This window comes from Podarcis gaigeae (genome assembly GCF_964106915.1).
Source record: "Podarcis gaigeae genome assembly, chromosome: 2".
NCBI lineage: Eukaryota > Metazoa > Chordata > Lepidosauria > Squamata > Lacertidae > Podarcis > Podarcis gaigeae.
Window position 1 is genome coordinate 106,936,784 of NC_139679.1, and position 24,692 is coordinate 106,961,475.

The 24,692-nt window shown below is 49.8% G+C and overlaps 1 protein-coding gene and 1 long non-coding RNA gene across 4 annotated transcripts in view; one reads left to right on the forward strand and one right to left on the reverse strand.

Annotated features, from left to right (window-relative positions):
- LOC310838220 overlaps positions 1–4,654 on the forward strand; it is a 33,959-nt gene extending 29,305 nt beyond the window's left edge. Inside the window, exon 3 of the long non-coding RNA XR_014560820.1 lies at positions 3,251–4,654. This is a non-coding gene — a long non-coding RNA (uncharacterized lncRNA). The remainder of the gene's footprint in view (positions 1–3,250) is intronic.
- A 2,107-nt stretch (positions 4,655–6,761) lies between these two features.
- TTLL3 (tubulin tyrosine ligase like 3) overlaps positions 6,762–24,692 on the reverse strand; it is a 28,431-nt gene continuing 10,500 nt past the window's right edge. For all 3 annotated transcript variants that reach the window (XM_083723481.1, XM_083723479.1, XM_083723480.1), the window contains exons 8-17: positions 22,994–23,122; positions 22,707–22,821; positions 21,488–21,613; positions 20,246–20,435; positions 17,994–18,142; positions 16,166–16,409; positions 13,557–13,992; positions 11,548–12,079; positions 7,811–7,968; positions 6,762–7,547 (exon numbers count right to left, since the gene is read on the reverse strand). In XM_083723481.1, the coding sequence (XP_083579607.1) occupies positions 7,398–7,547; positions 7,811–7,968; positions 11,548–12,079; positions 13,557–13,992; positions 16,166–16,409; positions 17,994–18,142; positions 20,246–20,435; positions 21,488–21,613; positions 22,707–22,821; positions 22,994–23,122 (2,229 nt within the window). In that variant the 3' untranslated portion in view covers positions 6,762–7,397. The remainder of the gene's footprint in view (positions 7,548–7,810; positions 7,969–11,547; positions 12,080–13,556; positions 13,993–16,165; positions 16,410–17,993; positions 18,143–20,245; positions 20,436–21,487; positions 21,614–22,706; positions 22,822–22,993; positions 23,123–24,692) is intronic.

Sequence of the window (24,692 nt, forward strand, 5' to 3'; positions counted from 1 at the left end):
TGTACTTCCTTCCTATTGCGTGGGCTCTTCCAATCCAGTACTGCACGTACCTTGGCACCGTCCATAGCCAGTCCCTTGTCGGACAGTTTGTAGCCCAAGAAATCCACCTCCGTCTTGTCGAACTGGCACTTCTCCAGCTTGGCGTACAGCCTGTGCTCCCGCAGCCTCTGCAGAACTTCCCTAACATCTCTCTCGTGAGCCTCCGGCGATTCCGAGAAGATTAGGATGTCATCCAGGAAGCAGACGCACTTCTTGTAGAGGAGACCCGCCAAGACATGATGCATGAAGGCTTGAAAGCAGTGGGAACCATTTTTTAATCCAAAAGGCATAACTCTGTATTCATAAGTGCCCAGCGGCGTAAACATGGTTGTTTTCCACTCGTCGCCTTCCCGTACGCGAATGAGATTGTACGCTCCGCGCAGATCCAACTTGGTAAAGATGCGACCCTTCCTCACCGTCGCCAGCAGGTCATCGATCTTGGGCATAGGGAATGCTGAGGGCTTGGTCTTGAGGTTCAAGAAGCGGAAATCAACGACCAGCCTCTTTTGGGGCGTGTCCCGCTTCTTTACAAAGAACACGGGACTGCCTCCTGCCGCCTTGGACTCCCGGATGAATCCCCGCTTCAGGTTGTGATCTATGAACTCCCTGAGCTCTTGCAATTCATCCTCAGACATGGAGTACAGTTTCCCCGTCGGGAGCGTCGCCCCGGGCAGGAGGTCGATCTTGCAGTCGTAGGGTCTGTGGGGTGGCAGCTTATCCGCCTCTTTCTCGCAGAAGACCTCCAAAAACTCCTTGTATTTGTTAGGCACCGCTTGCAACATGCCCAAGTTCAGCTGTGGTCCATCCTCGTGCCCCTCATCTTCCAAGTCCGCCAGGATGCAGTGTTCTGCGCAGTAAGAGGAGCCGAAGGTCAGTTGCCGCTGGTACCAAGCTAATGCCGGGCTGTGCCTATCCAGCCAACTCATTCCCAACACTATGGGCGTGTCTGACAGGCGGGTGACGTTGAAGCTGATGACCTCACGGTGGTTTCCAATGCGCATCACCATTGGCGGCGTCTGCTGTAGCACTTGCCCTCCCAGTAGCTCCCTGCCGTCCACTGTGACGACTTTCAGAGGTACCGCCGCTGGCAGAAGGGCTATGCCATGTTGCTGGAGGAACTGCATGTCTATAAAATCTGCATTGCTCCCCGAGTCTACGGTGATGGGAATTTCCACCAGTAGCCCATTGGGGAGCTGAAGGGATGCGGTGAGCTGCACTACTGGTTTGGGTGGGAGGGGGTCGGTGGGCTGTAAGATCCCTGGGGATTGCTTCACTGACTTGTCTGGCTGGTCCCCAGAGATGCCATCTCCAGCCAGACAGTGGAGTTTTCCTGCTGCGACTCCCTCTGCTGAATTGCGTCTGTTACTGTCGCTGCGGCTGCAGTATGCTTGTGAAACCGCTGGGGACACTCTTTTGCCATATGCTGAGCACTGTCGCAGATGTAGCACTTCCTGGTTCCTCTAGGAGGCTTCATCTTGACTGCTCCCGGAGTTAGGGCTCCGACTGTGGAGTGAGCCTTAGCACCACCTATCTCCATCGGCTCCTCTCCCCCTCCCAGCGGAGGCATGGATCGAGCGCGCGCCGCCTCCTTGGGGAAGGGAGGCAGTCCTTTCGCTGGCGTGCGTCCCAAATGCCCTTCCTCCCTGCCCCAAGGGCGTCCTTCCAACCGAACCCCAATGGAGAGTGCCCGTTCCACCACTTCCTTGGTGGTTTGGGGTCTTCCCCCCCTTGCGATCTCATCTTTCACAGCTCCGCTCAACCCCTCCCAGAACAGGTCTCTGACGGCAGGCGATTCTTTCTCCCAGGCTAGTACATTCACCAATCCGAAAAAACGTGCATGATATTGCCTCACAGTGGCTTTACCTTGTCTTAGTCCGTGAATCTCCCTCCTAGCGATATCCACATCAATCTCAGATAAAAAACACGCATCCATCACTTTAATGAAGGCAGCCGCATTTTGGAGGGCTGGATCCTTGTCTCTCCATAGATTGCGCAGCCACGATTTTGCCTCCCCCCGCAAATGCGAAATAATAAATCCCACTTTCTCTCCCTCATTTTTAAAGTCTTTGTCAAGCAGCTGCAATGTATAAATCACATCTGCTCGGAAGTTAGGATACTCCTGCAGGTCCCCACTGAAGTGAGATACCAGGCTCCCTCCTCTGTTTCCCAGCCCAATCCCTTCTGGTCTGGTGGCTGGGAGCCTCTGTGTACTTAGCACTTCTAACCTGGTTCGCAGATCCTGGCAGGCAGCAGCTGCTTCCTGTTCTTTCTTTCTGGAAGCCGCAATTTCTGCAGTCAACTGCGTCACTGCGTTTTGCAAACTCGCTATCCTCTCTTCGGTAGTCATTTCCCTGTTTTTCGTGAGCTCGCGAAGCACCAATCTTCACCCCTCGCTGCTTTCCCGCACTCCACGAGGTTGCAAAATTGGTGAAAATGGAGAGGGGACTTACTGTCAGGACTGCCGCTAGGTCCCAGCTCACAGAGGACCAACGCCCAGTGGATATTATATACAAAAGTCTTTATTGAAGTTTAGTTTCCATTTCCAAGCTCTGGGCGCGCAGGCCCACGTCTTAACGCTAGACCGGCTAAGTCCCCTCTGACTCACTGCTCCACCCACACCAGTTTAAGATTCTAGCCTGGCTCCACCTCTTGCGCTGCTCTTTCCTGCGTTGGGTCCTTCTGCCCTCTGGGGTTCCCTCCTTCCTGGACTCCTCTGACGCGGAGCCTCCTGAGTCTTGCCCCTCCCTCCGGCGGGCTTTAGGACCTGGCTCCCTTCCCGGGCTCCCCGCTGTGCCGCGCTCCTGTACATTTGAACTTGGTGCGCGCGCCCAGCCGGTGACTTTCCTTCTGACCGTTTCCCCGCTTCCTGATGTGGGTGTTGCCAAACCTGACTCCTCTCCTCCCTCTGGTGGTGAGGACACTGGTCCCGACTCCTGGGACTCCCCCTCCCCACTGCGCTCTGGTGGAGACGCTGGCCCTGATCTCCAGCTGCTGTTCAGAGACTCCCCGCTGGCCCCTCCCTCTTGAGGTTTCTCCCTTGGAATCTCCCTTGCTCTGGCCACCGGCGCTCCCTTCTGTGAGTCCTCCGATTCGCTAGAGAGGCTTGTGGAATAACTCTGGCCACTGTCACTGCCTGCGCCCCCCTCGTACTCCTCCTCCTCACTCTCCATTTGCTCCCCCTCCTGTGTCTCTCCTTCTGAACCCCTGACAGTAACGAAAAGAGATGGCGCAACTATATAACCACAACCTAGATAAATATATGGAATAATAAAAGTAATTCTTAAAAAAAATCTTCCAGAAGGTGGTAAGATTCAGGTGGACTTCCAGAGGAGAGCCACCCAGAATCCTGAAATAAAGATGCCTTTATTTCGAAGTCAAACTAAATCTGTTCATCTAGCCCAATACTGACTATGGTGACCGTCAATGACTCTTCAAGGTCTTAAGAAAAATCTGACTCCAACCTTTCTACTTGAAATCCCTTAACTAGCAATGCTAGGGATTGAACATGGGGCGTTCTGCATGTCAAGCATATGTTCTGCCACTAAGCTGCGGTCTCCTTCCCTTTCTCTTCCATCTCCTTTTAATACAAGAACAATGCTAGCCAGCAGCTGCTCCAAACCTGCTCACGGAGACCATCATGGCATGAGCAGAGGTGGGCTGTTGTGCAGAGCTTCATACAGGAGGATGGAACCTCAGCACAGAGGAGAGGCCACAAGGAGCCAAGCCACGTCCTAGAACAGGGAATCTGTGGCTCTCCCGATGTTGGAGTCCAGCTCCCATCAAGCTTAGCTGGCATGGTCACCGTGATGTGAATTGATGGACTGCAGCCACTGGAATCAGTCGCCTCTTTCCTACAACAAGGAACTACCGGTAATGTCTTCATTTGTAGCACCACTTTGAGCCGAAACCATGGGAGAGTCCTGCTAGAAGGCTATGGGATCTATGAGACCATAATGTGTGGTTATTAAAACATTTCCATTTGCACATACACCCAGAATCCATGAGCCATCTAACATACCTATTCCCCCCCTCCTCAAAGGCAGGCATTTAACAAAGTGGTAAATTAATGAGCTTCCAGGTGCTTTGCATTGGCCATGGGAGTGATAGGCTGAAGTGCCGCTCTTGCCTTTTCCTCCCCTCTGCAGGTCAGTTCCCATAATTGTGTCGCACTGTATTTAGCAGAACCCAGCGTGGAAAGGCTTTGAATTTTCCCAGTTCTATATGATGAAGGTAACTGGGCTGCAACCTGGAACACAGTTAACTGGGTAAAAACAGACATTGGGAATTCCAGGAGTGGAAGAGGGGTTAACTCCCCGTTTTCCGGAACAGAAGAGTCACAGTGGCACCAACAGTTTTATCCCCTCTGAAGAAACAAATGTGAATCCTCCAGCTGCCAGGCACCATTTTGTTGCTCCTTAAGCCTGGTAGGATAAGGAGATTGTGGAGGTGGCAGCAATGTTATACAAGGAGGAAGGAGGGAACAAAAGCAGGAGCTACGGTAAGTTCAGGTGGGGTGCACCGGAAGAACAAAGGCTGGACCCAGTCCCAAATCCACACCTCCAATTTTGTTAGCAGTACGCTTACCATGATTTTTATATATCAAGATAACAGTCCTGAATTTTGCCTCTCATACCCAAGCATTGTTAATGCTCCAGTGTGACTCAAAAATATCACGCGGGGAACTGACTTTCAGGAAGTGAAGCATAGACTGGCCAGAGAATTTTATGAGTGGAGGGGAAAGAAGGCAGGGCATCAGTAGAGAAGCATATTGCCCTCTCTGCACCCACAAGCCAAGTATGAAATGCCTCCTAATCCAGTAAAATACCATATTTTTTGCTGTATAAGACTCACTTTTTCCCTCCTAAAAAGTAAGGGGAAATGTGTGTGTGCATCTTATGGAGCGAATGCAGGCTGCGCAGCTATCCCAGAAGCCAGAACAGCAAGAGGGATTGCTGCTTTCACTGCGCAGCGATCCCTCTTGCTGTTCTGGCTTCTAAGATTCAGAATTTTTTTCCCCTTGTTTTCCTCCTCCAAAAACTAGGTGCGTCTTGTGGTCTGGTGCATCTTATAGAGCGAAAAATACGGTAGCTATTTCCTTTTTCTACAGCCAGGATTTTTTTAATATATTTTTTTAAGATTCGGGCTAGTATTGGCAGCCCAGAAGAGCCTCTATTCTCTTGGGTGGGGTTATTCTTGAACCCTGAACACTGATCCTAAACCTCCGCTGCCTGGGGGGATATCTTCGGGAGAAGAAAAGGCTAAGGAGTAAACCCTACACAAATCCAGAGTGGAGCCCCTTATTGGGTTGGGTGGTGCCTTGTACAACACCTTCTGGTAACTCCTGCAGCCAAGCTGGTGCCAATGTACGGGCTCTGCTTTCCTTTGGAACGCATCAGCGTGGCCGAGGGTGGAGTCCTGTTCGTCTGGCAGCCCAGAACCTCCATAGTCACTGCCCAGGCTTGTACCCCAGGGAGGCCACTTTGGTGTGGCTAATGCAGCAGTTTGGTTGCTCTAAAAACGTAGGGTGGCAGTTTTGTTTATCTACACAAGAACCAACCAGGCGGCGCTGTACCGATCCAACGCCTAGTGCAAGCGTAAGAAACAAAAGAGGCTTGTACATTTGTCTGAACTGCGGTGAGTTTGCTTCCACACATAAATTATGACTATATTGTTTCTGCCTTCTGTCAGGGAAGAATTTCCGAAACCAGGTATGTTAAACAGAGCATCTTTTAGCCAAAGGTTGGGTTTGCCTCCCCCCCACCCCGTCTGACTAGCAAGAATTCAAGAGGTGAAAGTTTCTCTGGATTAATGCGATGAGACAAATTGATGGAGGGTCTCGCTAGCTCTGTGTCTCTGAGTACCAGTTGCCCCTGACTGAAAGCTGGAGATGGGCTTCATGTCTTGTTTGGGTTGGTGGCAACTGGTTTGCCACAGTGAGAACAGCATGCTGGACTAGACAAGCCTTTGGTATGATCCAGCAGAGCTCTTTTTTTGTTTTTTAAATTTCACTGATGGAGGGGGAGTGCCATCTGCTGAATTTGATGGTCTGGCAGCTGTAAAAATCACAGGAGCACCACTGAGGTGGGATGGGGTGTGGGAAGAGTGACAATCTTACCTGAAACCTACTGCAAGACTATTACTTTTATAATGGGGCCTATGGGGACCTGTGCCCTAGATCAGTAATTTCACACAAAATGTACATATTTAAATGCTAAAAACATAACCCAGCATCTGTTCCTAGAAGCCTTTTTCAAAGAAATTTCCAGGGCTTTTTTTTCAGCATGAACACGCTGGACCCTGGTTCTGGCACCTCTCACCATTGCCTTTCTAAGAGAACAATGGAGGCATTCATGGTAAGTTCTGGCACCTCTTTTTTCTAGAAAAATAGCACTGGAAATTCCTGTACAGTGGAACCTCGGAAGCTGAACGTCTTTGAACTCGAACGTTTCAGCTCCCGAACAATCAAAAACCCGGAAGTGATTGTTCCGGTTTTCAAACGATTTCCAGAAGCTGAACATCTGGCGCGGCTTCTGATTTTCTACAGGACGCTCCTGCAGCCAATCAGAAGCCGTGCTTTGGAACGGACTTCCGGAACGGATTCCGTTCAACTTCCAAGGTACGACTACTGGTATTAAAGCCAATATTTCTCTTGTTTGTCCACCAACTATTTTTACACTGCATCTCTCACTGTCAGAGACAATTGTGTATTTACAGGCTGGTTACTTAAAAGCTGGCCAGGTTATCACCCATGTTTAATGCCCTGGTTAGCAATTAGTATTTACTGGGAAGCTATTTTGAGGACATGATAGATGGTATCAAGCTGTCCCCTGCTTCATGAACCTTCAATTCCTCTGCACATATACTCTTGCCTCCGAGTTGGCAGCCGCGGGCGCTGGTTAGTGGTCAGATTCGGGGAGCCCTGTTGCGCTCCGAACACACCGGATGCTGATCCCTGGGTTAAGGACTGACAAAGGCAGAGGGCAGCAAGCATGGTTTTTTGTTTTAGCATGTGAGATAGAGCCCTGTTATGACCTAACGGGTCTCTTTCGCTCTCAGCAGTTTTGATCTTCTTTCTCCATGGCTTTGCAACTCTCGCCTTCTGCTGGGTCTCCCAGGGTGCCCCATTTTTCACATTGATGGTTGAAAGACTTCCAAAAGTTATCAATCGTGTGATGGGGAAGAGCCTAGGAGCAAGCTAATTCTGCAGCCTGGCAGTTGTTTCGGGGAAGCAGAAGAGAGACCCGGTCGTCTTTAGAATCTACAAACAATTGATTCAGGCACTGCACGACCCACTAGAGGTCTTCTCAAAGTTCCAAGCCAGAGTGGATTTCTACGTGCAACTCTCCCGGAGTTCCTTCTCAAATTTTTACCAAGCCCGACGGCATCGAGTCGCCTGCCGCGGCGGAGTTATTGCATGTGGTTTCATAGTCTCCTTTTTCCCCCACTGGAGGCAAGACAGACATCTGATTTTCAAAAGCTGGTACCAGGGGTGGCAGGTGTTGCACATCCTAGACATGCGGGTGAGGGAAGGATCAGTGGTTACTGGACTGGGAGGGGGGAAGCATGTCCAAAGAGGGGGTGTGGGGTGTTTGTGGTGACCTCTCGGCTCCTGCTCGAAGCTGCAAGATGTGTTCTACAGAGGGAAGCAGCTTTCGACAGCCTCCGAGGGCGGAGATGCAGAAGGAGGCAGGCAGAGAGGGGCAATGCTGGTCAGTGGGGCTTCTCGGGGCAGGAGTGTGGTCCCGTGAGCACTCAGGGACTCGGTGTATACCTGAGCCTGGCACGAGATGACCACCTTGCGGTAGAAGAATTTGGGAGTTCTGGGAAGCCGCCGCCGAGGCCCAGCTCTGGAGCCGCACAGCACTTGCCAACTTGCCATGGCTTTTCCGTTGCAGAAGAGGCGGGGGAGCTTGTGAATTGCAGCCAGGCCTGGGGAGGAACCAATAATAGAGCACGTTGCCTTGATGCTGAGAGACCCCCGGAAAAGCTCTAAAACTTTCTAAAAAGAGCGTCCCTTCTGCGCAGACGGAGGGACAGCTTTTTAGCCATTGGCAGAAGGCAAAAACAACAACAACCCAAAACAGAATTGTGCAACCAAAACGAGCCTCCAAAACGAGAGGAAAGCCCTGGCCCAGCTCCTTTTGCAACAGCGGGGGAAAGGAAGGGAAGAAACGAGCCCATGCAAAACTCACAGCACTTAACCCCAACAGCCACTCGCAGGCCCCAAAGCAGAGGCTCAAGAAGCAGCGGTCAATGCAGGGAAGCATGGCTATGCCACAACATACCATATACACCACTGAAGAGGCCCACCACAGTGCACAGGCACCTGACTGAGAACCTGTGGGCTGAAAGACACACTCATCTCAACCTGAGCCCTCCTCAGGGATGAAATGCCTCGGCTGTAGGCCACTATGAGCTTAAATGCACAACACACGGTGAAAGGAAGCGATACTTTTGGGAAGAGCTTTGGAGGAGGCTGGTGTCTGATAAAACAAGGCAGTCCAACTGTCTCCATGGTGTTTTATGGGCTGAGCAAAGCTACATATATATATATTTGCATGTTTGCAAACATTAACATTCCCCTGTGTTCCAAGTTTGCTGATACCTCTCTGTTGTGCACATGAAGAATAGTGGGTGTGTACTTTGTACACACCAGTGCAGTTCTGGCCTGTCATGCAACTGTTAAAGACACAGGCATTAAAGACATTCCCTTGGAATGGAAATTCAGTGACAAGGCAAGTTTCACCTGTTGGGTTCAGTCCATCACACAAGTGTTAAAGGCAAAGGGTATTTTTAAAGAAGACTGGCAAGCCTACAATGGCCTCGGAGGCACAAACCCTATTTGACCGATTATTTTAAGAGGCTACGAAGGCCCAATGGCAAACTCTACCCTTACCAGTATCTGAAGAAGTGTGCATGCACACGAAAGCTCATACCAAGAACTGACTTAGTTGGTCTTTAAGGTGCTACTGGAAGGAATTTTTTTTTGTTCTACCCTTACCAGTACATTACGGTTCCGTGCGTTATACTCAATTATACTCAGAGTGGATCCATTGAAATTAACGGACCTACATTAGCAATGGCCATTAATTTCAATGGGAGGAATTCAACATCATGCTAAAACAAACCTTTTGGCAGTGCAAACATTTCTGTTTGCTTGACAGAATGACTCCCCCCCCTCTGCTGTTCTGGGGTGGTCCCAACCACACACACCCCAAGCTGATTTTGCCGGGGCTGGGTGTCCCTATGTGCCAGCAGGAGTCCTCGCACTGGCTATCAATAGCAGAGCTACTTAGTTGGAGCCAGCCCAACTTTTAAGTAAAAGTTTAATACAACCCCCAGTATTTATATGGCGAACTGCCTGCTTCTGGAAAATGTCCTTTAACTCATGGAGGGCTATCGATAAGAGGACTGCGACTTCTGGCAGGGAGAAGGGCTTGCATGTATCTTTCATGATTGTAACACACAAAAACAATGAATGCCTCAAGAGGGATAAGCAGGAGTCCATTGTGATGATAAGGAATTTCATTAGAGTGAAAAGGGCCAGCTTTAAAAACTTTTTTTTTTTTTTTTGCATTAAAGAGCACCCCTACCCATGAATGATATTTAGGATCATGTTAATGGAATACCTTGCACCCGTGCTTAGCTTATGAACACAAGAGGAGCCTGCTGGATCGGGGCCCGTCTAAGTTCAGCATTCTGTTCTCATACCACCTCAGCTTGGTCACCTGAATTTTGCTAGTCAGTGGCTTATTCGTGCATTCTGCTTCAGTCCTTGAAGAAATATTTGGTATATACTGTTGTACCTTCCTACTTAATTCAACCAAATAGGTGGTTCCTCGACCACAGAAGTTTGACAGAAGGGCAAGAAGTGTGCTGATGCATTAAGAATGGAGATGAAGAACCACAGGGAGGAGGGGAGGTCAAGTACCACCCCTCCTGCTCCGTTGTTTCACAATGCCACCCAAATGGAGGGACAAAAACAACAGCACCGTAGCAGACAAATCAGTAGCAAGGTAGGGAGGATGGCTAGCCAGGCAGAGACTCGGGAGGATGGTGGTAAATGTCGTGTACTGCAGAGCTTGGCTGTGGGTCGCAAGGCAGGGTTGTTCAACCTCTTTGCCTAAATCCCACGTGCTTCTGAAGAAGAAGAAGAAGAAGAGTTTGGATTTGATATCCCGCCTTTCTCTCCCCTTCAGGAGTCTCAAAGCGGCTAACAACCTCCTTTCCCTTCCTCCCCCACAACAAACACTCTGTGAGGTGAGTGGGGCTGAGAGACTTCACAGAGGTGTGACTGGCCCAAGGTCACATAATTTCCTCTGTCTGAAATTCAGTCCGCTCTGTTCCAGTGGGCTTGGAACCAAGCAATCTCTACATCAGGAGTCACCAACTTTTGGGTTCTGGTGGGCACATTGGGAATGTACAGAGAAAGAAACAAAATGGCTGCCGACAGGGGGGTAAGGGGAGGACCCATTCACAAAATGGCTGCCATTGTGGGTGTGGCCCGTCCCAAAACATCCATTTCAAAGAAGGTCAATGATCCTAAATACAGTCGTACCTTAGATCCCAAACGCCTTGGTTCTCGGACATTATGGCTCCCAAACACCACAAACCCAGAAGTGAGTGTTCCGGTTTGCAAACGTTCTTTGGAACCTGAATATCCAGTGGGGCTTCTGATTGGCTGCAGGAGCTTCCTGCAGCCAATCAGAAGCCACGCTTTGGTTACTGAATGTTTTGGAAGTCGAATGGATTTCCAGAACGGATTCTGTTCGACTTCCGAGGTACCACTGTACGCTCATGGGAAACTGTTTCTATCCTGGGTTCTGAGAACCTTCTCTGCCTCCCAGGTGTCCTTGGAATCAAAGTTATTCCCTTCATATCATGGTTTCTCTCCACCTCCCTTAGTCCCTGTGTTGCTCTTGACTCCTAGCACTTCCCTGCCCGCCTTGCCCCTAGCAAACAGAGCCTTAGTTTCGCCCTCCACACAAATGCCAAAGGCGGTTCATCCGACCTCCTCCTCTGTTCCACTCCCTGCCATCACACACTGTGGCCAATGTTCCTTCAAAGTCCTTTATTGGGATGGAGTGTCTAGCTCTTAAGAAAACATGATTCCCTCTCCATACAACCCCACGTTAAGAAGTGCTGCCCAGACCCTATAAATATATATATCTATTTATATATATGTAGCATGATTCCTGCCTGCGGCGACAAGCCCCGAACGAGGGCTGCTCCTGGGTCAATGGGGGCTCCTGCCCTCCCTCTGCTGCCGCCTTCTGATCATAGACGCTCTGATGGCAGTGAGTTCGGTGGCCGAAGCTAAATCCATGCCCGGGGGGGACGGGGGATTTGGGGGCACAGGTATGCTGTGCATCAAGTTCCGCAGGTGCTGCTGCACCCTGAGCCTCACGGGGTAGGCGGCAGAGAAGGGAGCGCGAGAGGCCGCCAGGTCAGGAGAGAGGGGGAGAGAACCCATTTCCTGCGACCGCATCTTCAGCCACAGCTCCCTACCTGGCATCGGGGCTGCCTTGCTGGGCACCGGAGCCACCGCGCTGGCGCCTTTGGGATCCTTGGCCTGGTGGAGGGCGGGCTCCTGGGGGGCTAGGCTCTGGGAGCTGGACGTGGCACAGAGCTGAGCCGGGCCGGACAACTTGCCCCCCGGGACGACCGTGGTGGTAGCCATGCTATGGGCCATCAGCACCTTCCGGTTGCGGGGGTCTGCGTTGAGCTTGCTGGGCAGCTTGAACCTTGCGGATGTCGAATTGGGGACCTTGCTGCCGGGCGCCTTCTCCCGGGCTTTGTTCTCCTTCCCAGGAGCCGCAGGCTCGGTCGCCTTGCCGTTGGCGGACGCCCAGCACGGGGTGGGGGCTCGTGGAGTATCCTGGTTACTGCGCCGGTAGATCAGCTTGGGCTTGGGCGGCTGCGGCCCACTGTTGTTCTTGGTGTCGCTAGGCACGGGGCTTCTCTGGAGCGGAGGCCTCTTGACAGTGGAGCCTTCTACCAAAAGGCTAGTGCCAACGTACTGAGGGATTTCCACAGCTGCCTGTGGGAAGATGAGGGAAACAGGGTGAGGCTGCCAAGCACCCCTCGAGCTCAAAGGGGCAGGGCAGCAGGGATTCTCGTTGGCCCTGGCTTGCAAAGCTGCCACAAGGCTGAGAGGCCTTCTGGTGGCTCCCTCTCTGCGAGAAGAGAGGTTACAGGGAATCAGGCAGAGGGCCTTCTTGGTGGTGGCGCCCATCCTGTGGAATGCCCTCCCATCAGATGTCAAGGAAATCAACAGCTATCTGACTTTTAGAAGACATCTGAGGGCAGCCCTGTTTAGGGAAGTTTTTAATGTTTGATGTTTTATTGTGTTTTTAATATTCTGTTGGGAGCTGCCCAGAGTGGCTAGGGAAACTCAGCCAGATGGGCAGGGTATAAATAATAAACTGTTGTTGTTGTTGTTGTCATCAAGCAGAAATGGTTCCCGGGATGCATCTGTGTCTGGTACAGAGCAGGCCCCAAAAAGCTGTTCCCATACTGCGCCCACATACATGCTACAACGTGTCTTGAGAGAACCACTAGGGTGCTTGCAAAAAACCAAATTGTTAAAAAGGGTCCTGTGATGCTCCTTCCCATAAGCCCCCTCCAAGAACAGGTAATTCTGGAGCATCTCTGCATCAGAGTGAAGGAATGAGGAGGAGGCCATCCACTGCAGTTCTGCAGGAGGTACAGTACATTCTGAACAGTGTTTGCTTCCAATCTGGAAGGCTCAGTAGGAAGAGCATGAGATTTCTGCACTGCACAGGGTTGGACTAGCAACTAGAGGTTGCCGAGCTTGCTCGCTCCACTGATCCAGCCTGTCCACCAACCCCTTTGCCAGCTGCCCTTCTCCTACACCTGACCAAACCCCACTCTCTTTACACTGCTCCTCCCCTCACAGTGCATCCCAACCCCAACCGCCTTTTAACAGAGGGCAAGGGATGCTTCATAACGGTTTGCTAAACCGCTCTGTGAAGTGCCTCTCCTTCCTTCCTGGGCTGCCTGCCACCAGCAGTGCTTCCTTGCTCTCCTGCCTGTGTTTGTCACACTGGAGCTGGCATGGTCACCTACTGGTGGCCGCGTGAACTGCAAAGCACGACAACAGCCTTAGGTTTCTATATATATAGGAAGAAAGGGGAAGTCTGTGTGTGCCGCCTCCCAACCAATCAAGGCACACTCCATAGAGGAGAAACTCAGGCCTGCTTTGAGGTCCTGTCCCATTCCATGAGGCACTGGAGACAGCTCTGAATGAGCTCCCTTAGCTTTCTGTTGGCCATTCCTGCCAGCTGGCTCCTCAGGCACCTAATCAGCCTGCAAACCCTCAGTGCAGAAAGGATGAGCCATCTGCATTGAAGGCTACCAGATGGTGGCAGAGCAAGAACCCAAAGGAAAGGGAGGCAGAGCCAGTGCAGGGCAAATAAGGCAGATTGGGGAGATGCTTGATCCAAGCAGCTAATCCCAGTCCTTGAGACTAAGGCAGCTGGGCCCTGTGCACTAACCTGTTTGTAGATGAGCTCAAAGTCTCCCGTGTTGCAGTTGCGATCGTACTTGCGATCAATGACCACACGCAAGGTGTCCTCCTGCACGCTGGCGCAAAGGCGGGTAGTGATGGCAGTGGAGGCTGCCATGGTGGGGCTGGCATTGATCTCAATCAGCCACGGCTGGTAATCTTCTCCAAAGAGGAAGTCTGCGCCGTAGAGCTCAAAGCTGTTCTTGCGGAATTCCACCAAGTCCTGCGAGGTCTGCATGGCGTGAATGATGGCAGCCTTCATGCCGGGCACAATCACCGTGGACCACGCCTCGGGGGCCCCCATCTGTCGCAGGTGGGCCTGGAACTGCTCCGACGACCACATGTTGTCGCGGGGGAGCTCAGAGTGGCGGTTCAGCGAGTTCTCGTAGTGCTTCTGGATGGAGTTGTTGCACAGGTGGATGGAGCTGGGTTGGGGAGGAGGGTAAGATCAGTCCACAAGGGGCAGGGGGCAGGTGCATCGGGCAACAATACAGGATTGGGACCCGGGAGGTGTGTGTTCCATCCCTGCTAAGCCACAATAGGAACACAGAAAATCAGCCCATCTTGCTCAGCGCAGTGGCATAGCGTGGGGGGGTGCAGGGGGGGCCGGCCGCACCGGCAGCAACATCTGGGGGTTAGGGTTAGCAAATCCACGGGTTAGGGGGCGCAAATTACTTGCCTTGCCCCGGGTGCTGACAACCCACGCTACGCCACTGGCTCAGCGTCATCTATAGGGGCAAGAGTGCAGCAGCACTCAAGGATTTTGGAAAGGAGGCTTTCCCAGCCTTACCAGGAGATTCTGGGGACTGAACATGGCACCTCCTTCATGCAAAACAGAGGCTCGCCCACTGAGCTGCTCCCCATTCTCAACTCCTTCCCATCTATGGTGATCAGGGATACTGTTATGTACTGAGTTGAATAGGATCCAAAATGCAGCAGTCTGATTGGTCCTAGAACAATAGGATCCAAAATGCTGCAGTCTGATTGGTCCTAGAAAAATAGAATTCAGAATGCAGCAGTCTGATTGGTCTGCAGGAGCCATCCAATCCGGCTCCAGATGGAAGTGAATACACAACCTGATTGGCCTACAGGAGAATTCCGGAATTAGCCAATCACGTGCAGCCCATTGTGTAAATAATGTATATAAAGCAGATACTTTGGGGGAACTTTCATTCCTCCTCCCACCATGAGCTGAATAAAGAGAATGAAATCCACTCTCGACTCCGAGTATATTTCAGATACTTCTTCTCTGTACGTGCTGCTGTCAAAGAAGCCTCGTTCTGCATTCTAAAGAAGCCCTGTTCACAACAGCTCTGCCCCTTATCAGCGTGGTAACTACAGTACTTCTTGGGCATTTCTCCCCTGCTGGGCTCCAGCAAAGCACAAGGCATGACTGCTTTGCATTGCTCTGCATTCTCCCTTCCCCAAAAACCTCATCTCCCTCTACTTTAGCACCACAGCGCCCTCGTGCTTCTCTGAACAAGCCCTATCTCCATTCCTCCCCAAAGTACTCTCTCCTTATTACTGCAACCACACCCAGGCTCCCAACTCCTTTTTCATGCTCATACTAGATATTCACTCCTCCACCACCACTTCTTTTTTCCTTTCTCCCACCCTCCATTTCTTCTCCACCCTCAGCTGCCCTCTCTTGGAGCTCTCCAAGATATTCAGTGTCGCCAGTTACCATCACATGCCTTTCCCCGGTTACATTATGCTGGTCAAGTTGTTTTGGCAATGTTTACAGAGCACGCTGGTCTCCACGAGAGCGCTGATTTATTTAATTTCATGCAACAGATTTCTCACCTGCTCGTCAGGGCACATTGCACTCACAAGGTGCCTTACCAAGAGAGATTTAAAACATACACACACAAAAACATATATGGAGCTTCCCAGGGTTTCAAGCAGGTCTGCAATCTGTTTAAATGGTCAGAGCTGTAGTTCACAAACTATTTACCCGGGAATAATACAGTGGTACCTCAGGTTAAGTACTTAATTCGTTCCAGAGGTCCGTACGTAACCTGAAACTGTTCTTAACCTGAAGCACCACTTTAGCTAATGGGGCCTCCAGCTGCTGCCGCGCCGCTGGAGCACAATTTCTGTTCTCATCCTGAAGCAAAGTTGTTAACCTGAAGCACTATTTCTGGGTTAGTGGAGTCTGTAACCTGAAGCGTATGTAACCTGAAGCATATGTAACCTGAGGTACCACTGTAACTGGAATGATCCTGCAGAATTAAGAAGAGCGCAGAAAGCTGCCTTATACTGTCAGGCCAATGGTCCACCTAGCTCTGTATTGTCAGCACAGACTGGCAGCAGCTCTCCATGGATTCAGGCTGGAGAGATTCTCAATCCCACCTGGAGATGCCAATGCAAAAGCCTGAGACCATTCTGCATGCAAGACAGATGCTCTTCTGTGGCTCTGCGGTCCTCATGGGGCATCAACGAGACTATTTAAGACTGTGAGTGGCATGCACAGAACAAAGTAGCAGCATCCCTCTTTCTCTCTCACTCTTTCTCTCTCTCTCTCACACACACACATTCATCAACCACACACATAAAGCTGTATCCAGCCCTGGAGAAGATAAGCAATGCAACACTCACGTGTCCAGTTTGTGTAGGGAAAAGGGCTGCGTGGAAAAGCGGATATAGCTATGCTGGTAGAACCAGATGGTCAGTGGGTTCCAGTCGGTCACCAGGAACCACTGGCGCAGATCAAACTTGGTGCCAAAGATGAGCAGGGGGGTCTCAATGTATTTCTGCACCACCCACTTGCCATCCTTTACGATCATGGGGTCGCAGTCCACTAGCTTCACTATCTCCTCCAAGCGGTCCATGCACATGATGCCTGTTGGGAAACAAAAGCCCTCACGGTCATGACAGATCCACGTCTGTTCCATCCCCACATCCTTGCCATCAGAGCAGTTCAGAGCAAAGAGCTCAGGCACCCTTTCTGCAGAAGCCAGGCTAGGTAGACAACACTCTTTCCACAGCCGATGCAGCGGAGATGGCAAGAGACACAAAGGGCATGTTTTGGGTTACTGGTGTCCAACCTCCACTCAACAAAGAAAACTTCTAGGGTGGCTGTGAAACTCACAAAGGTGGCAGTCATATCACACCAGGATCAGGAGCCCTGCATAACCAGGTGGTCATCAGGTTGTCGTGGCAGGACTAACATAATGCATTTTTATCTTTGGCAGCAACAACGAAAAACGGTTCCAGAAAGGGCCTAGGGTTGCCATGTTTAAAAAAGTGAAAATCTGGACACGACAGTTTAATGAAGAAGAAGAGGAGGAGCAGGAGGAGGAGTCTGGATTTGATATCCCACTCTATCACTACCCAAAGGAGTCTCCAAGCGGCTCACATTCTCCTTTCCCTTCCTCCCCCACAACAAACACTCTGGGAGGTGAGTGGGGCTGAGAGACTTCAGAGAAGGGTGACTGGCCCAAGGTCACCCAGCAGCTGCATGTGGAGGAGCGGAGACGCGAACCCGGTTCCCCAGATTACAAGTCTACCGTTCTTAACCACTACACCACACCGGTGAAAATCACCAAAATCTACACTACTGACATGGGCTGCCATTTCAGCTCGAGGGCTGAAATTGGCTATGTCCAGGAAATTCTGGATGTATGGCAACCCTAAGAAAAGCTAACAAATGTCAATGATAGGAAAGGATCTGCCTTTGGGCTTACGATCTGAAAGTCACAACACAAAAATGAAAAGTGTTTTGGAGAGAAAAGGGGGGGGGACAAACCCTTTGGCTCTCACCCTACAAGGCTGGTTCATAGAAGAAGAAGAGTTTGGATTTGATATCCCGCCTTTCACTCCCCTTCAGGAGTCTCAAAGCGGCTAACATTCTCCTTTCCCTTCCTCCCCCACAACAAACACTCTGTGAGGTGAGTGGGGCTGAGAGACTTCAAAGAAGTGTGACTGGCCCAAGGTCACCCAGCAGCTGCATGTGGAGGAGCGGAGATGCGAACCCGGTTCACCAGATTACGAGTCTGCCGCTCTTAACCACTACACCACACTGGCTCTCTAGAGGGTTAACTCTGAGCAACCTCAATCTGCCACTAGGACAGGCTGCATTCACTGCAGTAAGCAAGTCCCTTCTCAGTCGGCCTTCACTGTCTCATTTGATTGTGTGAACTCAATAGAGGCTGAAAAAAACCTCACGTTTCAACTGCTGGGTGTCAAGACAGCACACCCTCTCCTCTCCAAGCCTGCTGGGTGAGGGCTGCACCAGTTGTGCACAGTGCCTTAGCAACCAAGATTTTTTAATAACAGCAAACTCAAGAAGGGCACAATAGGGATGTGGTCAGAGTACCACTGCTCAGGAAGAAGCCCAGCGTGAACAAGGCCTTTGCCAAGTCCATTTTTCCCCAGTCTCCCCCTTATATGCTCTTTTGGATCATCAAAGCACCACTCCTCTCACCTCTGCCCCGGGACTTGGCTCCTGGCTTCACAATCCATATGTTCCTGTCCCCTTCCATGTCCAGCTGCGGGACGACCTTGGACAGTCGCTGAAGGACATCTTCGCACCGCTCGACGTGGGCACCCGTCTGCACCATCTGTGCCCCCTCACTGCAAACACAAAGACTCAGAGCAAGGACCCCACCCATTCTCCTGCCAGCACAATCTGCTTGGTTCGGACAGGCAGCTATTCTAGAAACGAGCTGTTGTATCGGACTCAACCGCAGCTTTATCTAGAAATTGGCACTGTTATGACCAAGTGGTGAATCTCAGAATATGGCCTCCTAATGGACCATTTCACCATTAACAGATTTACAGCCCTTACAGTCGCAGAGGGAACTCATGGCTCTCTAGATATTATTAGACTCTAATGGGGTGGAGCTGTGCGTTAAACCACAGAGCCTAGGGCTTGCCGATCAGAAGGTCGGCGGTTCGAATCCCCGCAACAGGGTGAGCTCCCGTTGCTCGGTCCCTGCTCCTGCCCACCTAGCAGTTTGAAAGCACGTCAAAGTGCAAGTAGATAAATAGGAACCACTCCGGCGGGAAGGTAAACAGCGTTTCCGTGCACTGCTCTGATTCGCCAGAAGCGGCTTAGTCATGCTTGGCCACATGACCCGGAAGCTGTACACCGGCTCCCTCGGCCAATAAAGTGAGATGAGCGCCGCAACCCCAGAGTCAACTACGACTAGACCTAATGGTCAGGGGTCCCTTTACCTTTACCTTTTAACGCCTATCAGCCACAACCAGCATGGCCAACATGTCAAGGGATTGTGGGCAGTATCCGACAACATAGTTCCATTTGCGTAAGGACTTCTGGCTGCATCACGAACTCCCCCCCTTCCCCTATGCACCCCCTAAATCTGTTCTTGGGGTTCTCCCAACCCTCCGGAGGATATTTGGAGAGAGTGTAGAAGCAGGAGAGGAGAGAAGGTCCTTGTGCTGATGGAACTACTTCAATGGGATACCACCCTATAGGCGTTTAGCCCAACAACACAGAGTAGGCTGTAGGTTCCCAATGCCTGGGCTTGGGATACGTGAGCTTCCTCTCTCCATTGTTTCCCATGCCTAGGGCCTTCATACTCAGGTCCGACAGTCATTTCCCTTCACTCTTTCAGACACAGCCCCCAAATTTATCGTCATTTAATCATTTATTGTGATGATTAAAAACAAAGCAAAAACAAAGAGAGAGAGAGAGATTAAGAGCATAAGCATGTAAAGATGAGCAAAACTGCCTAATTCACGTAACACAATTCACATAACCTACATAACAAATTTCTGCATGGACACTTCTCAGTCTGCTGATTCCTGCAAAATTTCGTTTGAAAATAGAGCAACATTTCCAGCTCTCACAATTGTGAAGGAAATGAAAGGTGTTCAAGGAGTTTCTGCTCAAAGAAAAAAATCCAGGTTTAATCTGGCAGGACCTCCCAGTAGTCAGGGGATAATAATTTCTTTACACAATACAAACCCCAGTCCTTCCCTCAAATTCCCCATTAAGTCCCTGTATCTTCCTCTACATACCCAGTTGCTGTAATCCTGATAGGTGTAGTTTATTCCCCTGTTTGTGTTAGAAGATTGTCCCTTCAGAGTTTATGTAGGCTGCCCTCGTGCCATTGTAATCACATGAACCCAATTCCCAAGGATGCTCAGAGGGGGGAGGAAGGGCAGGAAGAGAGCAAGGAGGAAGGAGAAAGGCAGGGGCTGCAGAGAAGATAACGATACAAAGTTTGTGGTTCAGTCCTGCCCGGTGTGTCATCTTTTGTCAGGGGCAAGCTACAAAACCAAGCGCCCTAAATGCAAAATCTGCGTCAAAAACCTTCTTTCCTAAAATGATTCTGCAAAAAAATAAAGTGGGGTGACAAAGCTTGCTAAACCGAAATGAGCACATACACACACAACAGGTTGCACGCAGGTGCTGTCCATGCATAAACAGAATGGACTTCCACTTGTGAAACATTTTTTTCAGCTTCCACTGCCTACCTCCAGCCTTCTGAATACCCTCAAATAAAGTTTTAGGGGGGAGCTTTGAGAGCGGGGTGGAGAGACGAGAGGAAGACGCAGTCTCCTTGCCCAAGTTAAAGTCAACTTGGTGGAGTCCACTCTATGCAAATGGACACAAATTTGCCCAAAGATCCAGTTCTGAAATTGGGGCTTTCCAGGTTCAAAAACAGATGGTTTTGCTGTGTGGTATATTCCAGGATCTCCTATACTTACTGGGCTAGCTGGTAGTAGCCATGTAGAAACTTTTCCCAGTGTGACTTTTTCATTAGCAAAGGAGAACCGGATTCTCTGTCAATGTCCTGGTGCCTCAAGCTGCTCATGTGTTCCTCGCAGGCATGTATCGCAGTCTCAATCAGCTGGGATGAGAGCAGGACCCCTTTCTTCCGGCTGGTGTACTGCTTGACTTTGGAAAACGAAGGGTTGTTGAGCCAGTTATGCAAGGCACACAAAGCAAGACTGCCTGAGATACTGTTTCTGCTGCTCCCTGTAAATCACAGACCTTCCAACATTTCTCCCATGAAAATAGGGACATTCTATTCAATTATAATACTAATTTTACTATTTACACCCCACCCATCTGACTGGGTTGCCCATGCCACTCTGGGTGGCTTCCAACCTTTATATATATACACACACACACACACCCCCCTTGCCTATACAGGGCTGCTGTCAGATAGCTCAGGAGTCACATAACTCCATATCCGCCAACATTTCTCCAAAGAAAATAGGGATGTCCTAAAGAAAAGTGGGACATTTCAGGATCAAATCAGAAACCAGGATGGTTTCCATAAATCCAGGACTGTCCCTGAAAAATAGGGACACTAGTGGAGTGTCTGAAATCAAAGCAACACACACACACACAAACAGTCACAAACAGAGACCTACGGTAGGTCTTTTTTACAAACAGATTCCCAGTTGTCACGGCCTGGCTGGACACTGAGGAGTGGTGGTTGGAAACTGACTTGGAGAAAGTGATCAGTGATCTGGGGGAGCCTAAAAGCTACACCCAGCTCACTTCAGATAAAGAAACTCCATAGCACTTCTTTCTTAGGACATTTTCACATGGAAGACTTGAAGCAAGCTCATGCTTCAATTAGTTTCTGATCTAATCTCCATTGGAAAGAAAGTTCATTTGCGTGTCAAACACCTCTACTCCATTCTCTCTTCTTACACAGAGGAGACCAGCCCAAACATAGACAAGAGAAGGATCACTCCGCTGTGAAAAATACCTTAGAGAAAAAGCCACAGGGCTAATTTTGGAGGTAGCCCATAGCCCCTGATCAATAGTCTTCCCTAGAACACAACTGATGGCATTAGCAAAAATTTACAGAGAAAGGCAATTTATCACACGTTCTGCTCTCCCATCCAGGACCTTTTCCAGGTACTCACTGGAGACGGCAGTAGAGAAATCTCTGTGGCTGTTCCTTTTTTGAACACACAGCTCCTACCGCTTACCTGGAGTCTCTGGGAAATTTGGAGGCTCATTCTGATTAGCATCCAGTCTTGTCATGTTGGGTTCATTCCAGTATCGTTTCACCACCACTTTGAGAAGGCTCCTGGCTGCAGTCAGCTGGAAATCCTCTACCATAAAAGGGAGGAAGGACACATAAATCTCTGGTGAGAATCCAGAGCGGGGAAGAAAGGAACGCCTAAACTATCCTCCCTCCTCAACTGACATTTGAGGGCACCAATTCCATCCAGCTGCCTCAGTGGAGGAGATGGGAAGCAGGGCTTGTTTCAATAGCTTTGCTGGAGGCCCAGTTCCATCAGGTGTCTCCTGCCCCTGATTTGTGCCAGCTGGTCATCATATTTAGAAATTGATGCCTGGATTTTTATTTCCCTCTTCCCTCCCTCTTGTCCTTGTGTGTTGTGTTGTTTAAAATATATATATATAAGCCTGTAGGTAGGGACTGTTCTGTTTTGATTGAAGCAGCTTAGGTAAAGGTAAAGGGACCCCTGACCATTAGGTCCAGTCGTGGCCGACTCTGGGGTTGCGGCGCTCATCTCGCTTTATTGGCTGAGGGAGCCGGCGTACAGCTTCCGGGTCACGTGGCCATGGTGAACCAGAGCAGGGCACGGAAACACCGTTTACCTTCTCGTCGGAGCGGTACCTATTTATCTACTTGCACTTTGACGTGCTTTCAAACTGTGTTGTTTTTTAAAAACTGTGTTGTTTACCTTCCTGCCCGAGAGGTACCTATTTATCTACTTGCACTTTGATGTGCTTTCAAACTGTGTTTTTTTAAAAAAACTGTGTTGTTTACCTTCCTGCCCGAGAGGTACCTATTTATCTACTTGCACTTTGATGTGCTTTCAAACTGTGTTTTTTTTAAAAAAACTGTGTTGTTTACCTTCCTGCCCGAGAGGTACCTATTTATCTACTTGCACTTTGATGTGCTTTCAAACTGTGTTTTTTTTTTTTAATTAAGCCTGCAGGTAGGGACTGTTCTGTTTTGATTGAAGCAGCTTACATACAATCAAAACAGACTTCCTACCGCACTAAGACATACCATCGAAGTAGAAAGTATATCCCAAAACGTGGTGGTCCTTTACTCTGGGATAAGGCATCTCTCATCCCGAGAGCAGGGAAAGCAAGGAGCCCATTGTGCTAGAGTCATGGAGTTTCCTTCTCTTCCCCACCCCACCAAAGGAGAACATTGTGATCAGTTCTCACCAATAAAGGCATGCTTTTCATCTTCAGCTCCAAGGCGGTAACAACGTGGGAAAAAGGTATCGGCATCAGCCTGGTCAAACCACGGCAGGTTTCGCAGGTTCAGACACAGCCCTACCTGAGAAAGAAGGGATGGATGCCTTTGCAGCGGCTGAATTTCCCAAGACTCCAAAGCACACACACACAAGCTGGTTGGGCCCAGATCCTGCAGATTCCTTTTCCCAACTCGGAGCGCCATTCGCACTCTGCTAGTGTGGCCCAGACGTTCAAGAAGCAAAAACTCTGCCCACCTTGGTGGTGAAGGTGCCCGCCTTGGCATAGTGGTTCATCATCTGATCTTTGCGCAGGAGGCGGCAGTCAATGACATCACGCCGGTTGGTCCAGATGAAATAGGGGATCTGATTGCGAACCAACCTTGACTGCCAGGGAAAGAGGAAGGGTGAAAAGTAAACATGGAAGCCTAGTGAAACAGTACAGAAGCTGGTTAAAACAACAACAACAACAACAACAAGGTAGGTGGTGGTGGGGAACTGGGTGCAGGTGACAGATCTGTTGTTGGGAAAGGTGTCCAGACCCAATTCAAAGTGCTGGTTTTGACCGTTATATGACCTTATATGGTTCAGGACCATTATACCTAAAAACTGATACCCTGAGATCATCATCTGAAGCCCTTCTCTGCATGCCACCTCCAGGGGAAGTCTGGAGGGTGCCAATGGCCAGACAAGTCTTTTCTGTAGTAGCTCCCATTTATGGAATGTTCTCTTTAGGGAGGCTCACCTGGCATTAACCTTGTCATCTTTTTTGGCACCAGGTGAAGACATTTCCCCCCAGAACATTTGGGCAGCCTAACAATATGGTGTTGCACCGTTAAATATTTTTAAAACAATGTTCATATTACTGTTTTTATTTTTTGTTTTCATGTAAATCACTTAAGGATCTTTGTCTATTTGAGAAGTGATGTATAAATGGAAAGAACCCAAATCCTGAATAAATTTAGGTGATGCTGAAGAACACAAGGAGGGGGTCTATGATGATCAAACAGGCAGCATGTGTATTGCAGTGGTTAGAAAGTCTGATTAGGATTGAGGAGACCCAAATTCACATCTCTACAAAGCCATATAGCTCACTGGGTCACCTTGGTCCAGTCACTAGCTACTATTTTTCCCTCCCCCCCTCCCTCCCCCCCCGGACTTCCCTCAGCTCCTCTCTCTGGTTTCTTTGCACATATTGTTCTCTACATATTGTAAAATTGTACGTATCATTGCCTTATCTATCATATATTCAACTAATAAATTTGTGGATGTTTATTCAAGACCTGCCAAGGAGTCCAGATCATTTTGTTGTCTTTTTAGATATTTTGTAAAAAGCTCTCATTCTTCCTTGAAGTCATGATTGTCCTTGTCATGCCGTTTATATGTCAACTTGGCCAATTCCGCATACAGTGGTGCCTCGCAAGACGAAATTAATTCGTTCCGCAAGTTTTTTCTTCTTGCGAGTTTTTCATCTTGCGAAGCACGGTTTCCCATAGGAATGCATTGAAAATCAATCAATGCGTTCCTATGGAGACCGTCCGGGGACAGAGGGGAAGCGCCTTCCCCTCTGTCCCCGGACCTGTTTAAAGCAAGGGGCGGCGGGGAGAAGATTGCTTCTCCCCGTTGCCGCCCCTTGGTTCAAAAGGGGTCCGGGGACAGAGGGGAAGGCGCGCTGCGCTTCTCCGCTATCCCCGAAGCTTGCGGGGCAAGCTTTGTTTTGCGAAGCAAGCCCATAGGGAAATGTGTCTTGCGAAGCAGCTAAGAAAATGAAAAATTCCTTCGTCTAGCGAGTTTTTCGTCTTCCGAGGCGTTCATCTTGCGGGGTACCACTGTAGCTCATCAGTTTTTCTAGCCACTCTTCTTTCGGTGGACACATATCCGATTTTTCCATGTGTGTTTAGTCCATGAACAACAACATGAGTGTTTTAAATCGAACTGTATACAGTGGAACCTCGGA